Source organism: Apium graveolens, chromosome 5 (genome assembly GCF_009905375.1).
Source record: "Apium graveolens cultivar Ventura chromosome 5, ASM990537v1, whole genome shotgun sequence".
Classification (NCBI taxonomy): Eukaryota; Viridiplantae; Streptophyta; class Magnoliopsida; order Apiales; family Apiaceae; genus Apium; species Apium graveolens.
Window position 1 is genome coordinate 309,411,232 of NC_133651.1, and position 9,204 is coordinate 309,420,435.

At 38.3% G+C, this 9,204-nt stretch overlaps 2 protein-coding genes across 2 annotated transcripts; both read right to left on the reverse strand.

Moving 5' to 3' along the window:
* Positions 1-174: 174 nt before the first annotated feature.
* On the reverse strand, positions 175-1,052 carry LOC141659381 (dirigent protein 22-like). Its single transcript, XM_074466225.1, has one exon. The coding sequence runs from the start codon at positions 1,017-1,019 to the stop codon at positions 435-437; it is 585 nt and encodes a 194-aa protein (XP_074322326.1). The 5' UTR covers positions 1,020-1,052; the 3' UTR covers positions 175-434.
* Positions 1,053-2,226: 1,174 nt separating this feature from the next.
* Positions 2,227-2,959, reverse strand: LOC141662094 (dirigent protein 22-like). The gene has a single exon (XM_074469142.1). The coding sequence runs from the start codon at positions 2,921-2,923 to the stop codon at positions 2,351-2,353; it is 573 nt and encodes a 190-aa protein (XP_074325243.1). The 5' UTR covers positions 2,924-2,959; the 3' UTR covers positions 2,227-2,350.
* Between the last annotated feature and the right edge of the window lie 6,245 nt (positions 2,960-9,204).

Genomic DNA, 9,204 nt, shown 5'->3' on the forward strand with positions numbered 1-9,204 from the left:
ATCAGCTGTGTCAGTGACAATCACTCAGTAATGCATGACATAAACATTGTACATTACAACAATATCGCCAGATTTGAGATCAAACGTATGAGTTGAGGCCTGAACATAGCCTCTGGCAAAAAGTACTCCAACAATATTCTGAACGTATGAGTTGCACAAATTATTCGATGCTCCAACAATATCACAGCAACAAAATGTAAAATAATTTGAATTTAATTCAAAGTCGTACTTTTTAAATGAGCAGTAATAATATTCTGAAAATTTTAAGTTAATACAAGTCCATATGCCTTGTTCGTACGTAGATCAAACTAAACAAACTCCTATCCACTCGAAAGTGAAATCTAGGAATGATAAATTATAAGCAGATTTATCGCGACTTGGAGATGTTCTTAATTTTTCCGCAATTCATAATCAACTCTGTCAGTGACAATCGCTTAGTAATGCATGACATAAACATTGTACATTACAACAGCATCGCCAGTTTTGAGATCAAACGTATGAGTTGAGGCCTGAACATAGCCTCTCGCAAATCGGAAAAGCCCGCTTCCTCCGATCACCGGCATTTCTCTAACCTTATTAAAAACCTCATTCCTTCCGAATACAGTAATTGTGCTGCCATTATATTTTCCCTCGCAAAATGCAAAATTCATGCTCATTAACAAACTAACATCTTCTTGTGCAGCTGATCCGTAAAATCCTTGCGCTCGTCCAATTAATTTTGACTTCACGTCCGGTCCTTCTGTTAACGGATTATCAATCATCTGTATCATGCCGAATGCTGTAGTTGAATTTTTATCGTAAGGCTGCACAACGGACACTGAAGTCGGGGCACGACCGCTAACAATGTCGTGCCAATAAACCCTAAAGTGGCTTATTTTTTCTTTGCCAAGTTCCAGGGTTTTTCGATCAAGTGATCTCACAAAGTCGCGAGTTTTTGCAGTGGCTGGAAATGTGGTTGATGAAATCAGGATCAAGAAAGTGATCAAATGGTAAGCAAGAGTTTGAGTTAGTAAGGCCATTTTGAGTTCTTGATATTGCAATAGTTGTGTCTGTGGTCTGTGGATATAAATAAGTGAAAAAAAGTTGGTTTGGTGAGGAGTGGGGGCTAGAGTGAGTTGTTGTGGGGCAAGAAATTTGTTAGCTTTTGTCTTTCACTTACCAAATATTCCTTGTCAATTCAATTATCAAAGGTTTTGTCAGGAAAAAATGAAAGGTTTTGTCAGGACAAAATGCATAGGAAACAAGTTGATCTTGTTTTTGTCTATCTTCACTAGTGGTCTGATATTAGTTAGTGGCGTTTAAAAGCCTAAGCCGGGTGTATTGAAGTAGGATTTTAATGTATTATATATAATTCATGGATTTTAATGAATTATATCAGATTTTGATTTTACGCGGATTCTAGATAAAATATCGTAGAGTTGATGAAGAGTTCTTGGGATTTAAACATAATCTTTCAAAATTTCATGAATTATGGTGGGATTTCAAAAATCATAAAATACATTGAATAATGCCACAAAATCCATCATTTTATAAAGTTCAAAAAAAACCGTCGACGTGTGAATATCATCAGATTTTAATGGATTTTAAATAATCTCAGTTGAATATCTTCATATTTTTAAGCATAATTTAAAATCCCGATTGAATACCACCAGATTTTGTAGCATAATTTAAAATCCTAGTTGAATACCATAAAATTCTGATACATTTTTTAAAATCTCAGTTGATTACAGCTGGATTTCATTAATGAAAAAAATCACTTAGAATCCTAGTTCAATACATCCTGTAAGATTCTGTTCGAGACTTTCTCTGAAACCTCATAGCTGGTTAGTTTATATGGTATCAGAGCTCAAGATTCTGTTAGGGACTTTCGCAAAGCTGGTTAATTTATATGGTTTCAGAACTCAAGATTATGTTCGAGATTTTCTCTGAAACCTCAAAGCTGCTTAGTTTATATGGTATCAGAACTTGGTTTAGGGAGCAACTCTGGTTTTGAATCTTCCCACAGTCCCATTTATTTAATTTGAATGTTTGTTTGTTTGTGTTCTTATTGGTGGAATAACGAGAGCAGGTATTTGTAATTTATTTTAAGCATCTGCTTGACTAAATTTGAGTTTAGTAGACTGGGATTGACTGTGCAAGTTCACTTGCTAAGCCACTTCTTATGCATATCAAAAAATGCAGATGCAGATACCCTCCTCATACAAGTACAGATACATCTGCTGCAAAATTTCCAGTATCCATTCAAAATAAGCATAGAAACGATGAAATGTACGCAGACTTTACCACCGTCAGACTATGTTTTCCGCGGTTCATATTCATTATTCATATAGAAAGTGTGTGTGACAAACACTTAGTAATGCATGACATAAACATTGTACAATACAACTGCATAACCAGTTTTAAGATTCAACGAATGAGTAGAGGCCTCAACATAACCTCTGGCAAATCGGAACAGCCCACTTCCTCCAATCACCGGCATTTCCCTCACTTTAGTAAAAATATCATTCCTCCCCATAATCGCAATAGTACTTCCATTATATTTCCCCTCACAAAATGCAAAATTCATACTCACTAAATAACTGAGATCTTCTTGTGCAGCTGATCCGTAGAATCCTTGTGCTCTCCCAATTAACTTTGACTTCACATCCGGTCCTTCTGTTAGCGGATTATCCATCATCTGTATTGCACCAAACAACGTCGGTGAATCTTTATCGAAAGGTTTCACAATTGGCACAGAAGTTGGAGAAGGACCACTAGTAATGTCATGCCAATAAACCCGAAAATGGCTGATTTTTTGTTTGCCAATTTGGAGAGTTTTCCTATCAAAGTTGTTATTTTTCCCGGTGGCTGGAATTGCGAGATATGAAAGCAGGATACAGAAGGTTATCAAACAGGAAGCAACATTTTGAATTGGTGAAGCCATTTGAGTTCTTGCAAGAACCAATAAGTGTGTACGTGCATATAAATAACGCAAAAGGTAGGTGCGGGAGCGGGGAAGGGAGAAAAAAATGTTAAAAAGTAACAATTTTTTGGTGCAAATGACCGAAAATATCCATTCTGAAAGTGGGTTGCTGAAAATACCGTTTGGAATAAGCATTTGTCATTTGTGTATCATATTTTGTACTAAATACGCATTTGTCAAATGAGTATCCATTTTTTTTGTAAAGATACGCATTATGGGTATGAATAGTAATACCCAAACTAGAAATGTGTATCTTTAGTGATTTTCTTACATATCTCATTCTCAAATGTGTATTACACTTAGTACAAAATGCGTAATCAAAACGGTATTTTCAGATATATGTTTGAAAATTGAGTAATTTCACCCCAAAAAATGGTATTTTTAAAAGGGAGTTGGTGCATGGAGATTTGTCTTTTTCACTCTCAATATTCGTTGTGAAAGCATAGCCTGATTCTATTATGCAGAAAAACAAAGGCTTCGGGAGAAACTGGTCACATATGTTTCCAAAGCTACTGTCCAGCTTCGCCAGCAGTCTGATTTTAGTGGAATGGAATGAGGAAAACATGTCTTTTTTAATTCATATTAAGTATTTGATCAAGGAAGATGGTCCCTGTCCCGTGATTGTTGCAAATCATATGTCCGCTATAATTACAAAGCTATAATCCCCGGATTCATGAAAAAGTTAGTTTTAAACCTATTAACGGAAAATTGTAGCGGACAAATGATTACGGCAATCGTTTATCAAATCATAGGTCGGCTATAATCACAAAGCTATAATTCTCGTTTGTGATGAAAGTTGTTACATGAGCGATGCATATTAATTGAAAATAACCTATAATCCCCGGATACATGAAAAATTTAGTGTTAAAACCTGTTTGCGGAGAATAGATGATTACGACAATCGTTTATCAAATCATATGTCCGTTATAATCACAAAGCTATAATTCCTTTTATGATCAAAGTTGTTACATGAGCGATGCATATTAATCGAAAATATACACTAAAATTCAGAATCGAGATTTTTAAAAATACAACACCCTTCAATAACAGCACTTGTTGGTTCCATCACAAGCGTAGAAGCAAGCACACTGCGAGGGATTACAATATCCATGAGCAGATCTTCTGAATTTTCCTCCGTGTTGAATTACACATTCATTGTTACACTTGGTTTCATCACAGCCTGGTCCTGGTAGATTTATCTGAACTGCGCATATTCTTGCTCCGTTTGCTCTCTTCGGAACATTTTCTGCGATAAAATACGTTTAATTTCTCAAAATAATCGGTCTTACATACAGAAATTTTATTGATTTTTATTTTAAGAGATCAATCGAGATTTCAATCGCTACAAGTCAAGAAAATAAAATTCATAAAAAACTATCGAGCAAAAAAAGTGATTATATTATTTATCATATAAGATCAATCGAGATTTTAGCCGCCACAAATAGAAAATATATAACTCGTCAAAATTATCAGCAATAAAAGAATACATTAATTTAATCTAGGAGATCAATCGAAATTTCAGCTGCTCCTAAATTCGCCTCCGAAAAATATTTTAGTTTTATTTTAGGAGATTGATCAATCGAGATTTCAGCGGCTTCTCTTAATTCTCATCCCGAAATGCTACAAATCGAAATATTTGTACATAAATTAAGCGAAATTTTGATACGCGTTTTGTTTTTAAAGACGAAATACTCACCTGTAATTGTGAAGAGAAGAACTAACACAAGAACAGCGGTGGAGATGTTTCTCATTATTCTAAACTCAAGAATACTTAAAATCAAATTTAGTTGTGTAGTGTGTAATATTAGTGGATGAATGCAAATGCATTGTGCTTTTAAACAAATACGAATGGGATGGTCATTGTTAGCATTTAATCAAAACATTCCTAATAGGTTCCAAAAGATATTAAATGTAAATTTTCTATGATTGGACTAAACAAATTTCACTAATTCCGTAATTTATGATTAAAAATGAAAGGGATATATACATAATCAAAGATTTCTAGTTAAACTTGATGTTACAATAATATTATATTATTAGACTCTAATTTTAGGAGATTGTCTATTTGTTATAATTTGTCAACCCATTCAAATGGGATTACTGTCTTTTATTTATAGTAAGTCCCAAATGGGCTTTTTCCTTATAAAGTGGGCCTTCTTGGGCTTTACATAATGTTTTACAATTATTCTAACTATAATTCCTTTGGGCCGTCTTGTTCTGGTCTAACATTTGTCCCCCTCCTTGTTTTGCGCAATATCTTTATATTTGCGTTTTTCTGCTTTTTCACCCTTGCGTTTTGAATTTCGAGATTTTTGTTTTGATACCTGAATAAAGTTAGTGGCCGGATAGGATAATGAAATGAAGGGAAATAATAGAGAAAAAAATGAATAAACAGAACAAAAGAAGAATAAGAAATAACTGTAAATTCTTCTCTTTCTTTTTTTTTTGAAGATATATATATCCGTTCATGTGTGTTTTTGAATTTGTTTTCTCAGGTTTCTTTGCAGATTGGCGGGCTAAACTCTTCGGCTTCCTCCCAGGATACCTAAAAAGCGTTTGATGTACGTCCTTGGTTCACACTGTAAGTTATCCTCTTTCTCCCTTCTTTTTCCTTTTTTATCTGCGGGTCGGTCGTGTCTGTTTATAGTTTACAAATTTCGAATGGCCGACTTTCCTTCATCGCCGTCTTCGCATAGTGCTTCCAATCGAGACCTCGGGAAGCGACCTTTAGAGGAGGGTGATGAAGAGTCTGTTTTGAACTTGGATAATCTTGAGATCCCGGATTTAGGTCAGTGTGGACCTTTTGATTTCTTAGGGAGCGATGAGTTTTTGAAGGGGATGCCTACCGGCCCTTTGCCTTCTCCTCCCCTAAGCCCTCGTACCCTGGAATTCAGAAACAGAGCAGTCGAGGAAAGTCTTCGGTTAGGTAGGATCGAATTTGAGAGCAAACCTAGTCTAAATTATCTTAGTTACTACATCACCGCCGACCCCCCTGTGAGTAAGTTGGAGAGTTACATCGACTTGTCTAACGGTTACCGGTATCGAGTGCCGACTGCAGATGAGAGGGTTTGGATGATGCCCGAGTTCGGGATGCATGGGGTTGCGATGATTATGTTTCAGTTTGGTCTTCGTTTGCCGATGCATCCTTTCTTCCTGACGATGTATGAGGCTATCGGTTGTGGCCTAGGGCAGTTGACACCGAATTCCATTGCTCAGTTAAGTGGTTTTGTGGCGTTGTGCTGTGATAAGGGTCGATCGCCGACTCTGAAATTATTTTTCTCTATTTATGGTGTGCGGTACTATAGGGGTCAAGTATATTTCGACTCACGACATAGGAGGATGAAGATTGTTAGCGTTAGATCATCGAACTCCGGTTACCACTCCCAATGGCTATTCGTTGGGGGTCCTGATTTGGAATTAGTCATAACTTGGAGAAGCACGATATTGCTTATCTCGATGAGTTTCATGGGTCGAGGACGTGGTATACGTATTTAGATTTGAAGGATTCTGGTTTTTTAGAGATGCACGATTGTAAGGGGGATGTTTTATTTGTTATTGCCCTTATTTTGTTCGTGTACTTAGTTTTTGTAGTTGTTATCGTTGACTCTTGTCTATTTATTTTCGTATGTGTCTATATATAGAGTAACTGACTTGTTGTTTTTTTTTATCTTTGTGTTTTAGTGGGAGGCGCTTCCCTGAAAAAGGTTTTAGACGGCGGGATTCGAGGAGAGATGGATAAGGCAATGATGCTGCTGTTGCAACGTGCCTTAAGGAAGCCTTCTGATGCGGCCAGGCCTGGACCGTCGGGGGTCCCTCATTCGGTTTCAATTGAGTTGCTCGATGATTAGGGGAATAAGGTGACTGAAGACAATGAGAGGGTTGTGTCAGACCTCGTCCGCGTGGAAGGTAACCCTCGAAAGCGGCTTCGAAGGGAAGATGATGAGGTACTTGTTGGTGGACGGGAGGCTGTTGTCGAGGGAGTGAACAAGACTGTGACCGTTGCTGAGAATAGGGTTTATATGGAGAATACTGTCGACCCTCGTTCTAAGAAAGAGGTGGTGAGGGTCGAGATTCAGCCTACGGAGCGATGGACGGGTGGATCCACCGTGCCCTTGAGGGCACTTAATCTTTTTAATCTACCTCAGGATTTAGTTGCTTATGATGGTCGGAGGCGTGAGGATCTTGTTGACCGATGTAAAAGCCGGGTTGGGCGAGTATGCGCATTCCCTTCTCTCTCTTTTCTATGTGCATATATTTTTGCCTTCATGTTCATTCATCGTCATTCATTCACCTCTTTTTTTTTCTTTTTTTTTGTGTGAAGTTTCTTTCCGATTTTATGCACATTATGAAGGATTACAAGGCTGATGTCGATGGTGAGGCTTGTTCTAAGCTCGAAGCTGAGGTTGCTGCTCTGAAGGGGGAAAAGAAGAAAATTGCGGCGGGTTTTGCAGAACTCGAGCATAGAGTGGACGATTTGGCTAAGGCGAATTCTGCGTTTTCAAGGAAGATTGCTGAGATCGAAGTTGCTGAGAAAGCGTCGAGTGACAGGGTGCGGGAACTCGAGGGTCGACTTCTCGAGGTTGAAAAAGAGCTTGATGAGGAGAAGAGCAAGCGCCAAGGCTTGGATCGACAGGTCGAGGGGATGGATAGCTCTTACAAGTTGATAGTGAATGAGAATGAAAACTTGAAACAAGAAGTAGAGAAAGCTGTTGAAGATATCGCTGATGTTTTGGGCGATGGTTACGGACGATGTTTCCGAAGGATGGAAGAGGCCGGTTTTGCCGTCGAGGGTCATGACTTCGAGGATTATCTTCGGGATCTTGCATCGAAGGGTGATAATGCGTGAAGGCGCGGTATGCCCTGTGGATCTTTGTAACTGGATTTAAGCGTTTTTATGTACTTAAGAATTTTATTGATAATACCGGATGATGGATTTGTAGCAAGTTTTAGATATGTGATTCATGATTAAGTTTATTTCCATATTTTAAGTGGTTGCATGTTGGCTGGTTTTATCATCTACTTGTCTTGAGTCTGAAATATTAAGCCGTTTATCAAGTTTGGGATCATCCAAGTCGCCGTTCATATCTGTTTGTGGTCGAGTGTTTATACTATGAGAGAGATTTGATAGCCCAGCCCGTCGACGTGGTGAGGCTGTATAGATATTTTCCTAAAGATGAATGGTTTCGAATCTCCGATTGTTTACTTGGGTATTTTCGGGTTAATCTGTGAGCCAAAGCTTATTTTTAATCTCTTTTTTGAAATGTTTATGTCGATGAAAGTTTTCGAAGGTTATCCTTTTGTTTTTGCTGATTATGTAAAGAATGAAGAAAGCGGAAGTTTATATTCCTTACTTGGACTAAATTAAAGAAATTCGTTCATCATAACTTAATCACCCCTCGATGGGGGTCTCATAACGACCCTCATTGCATCGAGGGTTTGTCTTTGATATGGCATTAGCTGCCTCAAGATAACAGGTTACAACTTAAATCAAATTACTGTTAGAACTTTTTAAGATGAATCCCATTCCAGGCATTTTTGATGGGTTTCCCGTCGAGGTGTGCAAGCTCATAGGTCCCCGCACTTACCAGTCTCGAGATCCGATAAGGGCCTTCCTATGCTGGTTTGAATTTTCCTGAAACAGTGGGTTGCGATGCCGCGGAATCCCTTAAGACGAGGTCGTTGACCTTGAAGTCTTTGGGTTTGACCTTTTTATTGAAGTACCTTACAGTTTTCTCTTGCTGGGCGATCATCCGCATTCGGGCTTCTTCCCTTATTTCTTCTAACAAATCATTGTGAATGCGAAGGCCTTCGAGAGATAGAGCAGGATCGAACACATCGACCCGTGGTGAGGTGAGACTTATCTCAACAGGTATGACAACATCAACTCCGTATGCCAGACAAAAAGGAGTTTCACCCGTCGCGCTTCGGGGAGTCGTCCTATACGACCACAACACGTTCGGGAGTTCATCGACCCAACATCGGGGTATTTCTTCAATTATTTTCTTCAAGCCTTGTAGGATGGTTCTATTTGTTACTTCTGCTAGTCCATTAGCTTGGGGGTATGCTACAGATGCTTTGATATGCTGGACTTTTAATTCAAGCAGGGTTTCCTCAAACCGTTTCCCTACAAACTGAGTGCCGTTATCGGAAATAAGATTCTGGGGATCCCAAAGTGAAAGACGATGTATTCCATAAAGTATCTATCATCTCTTTTTCTCGAATTTTAGCAAGGGGTTTTGCTT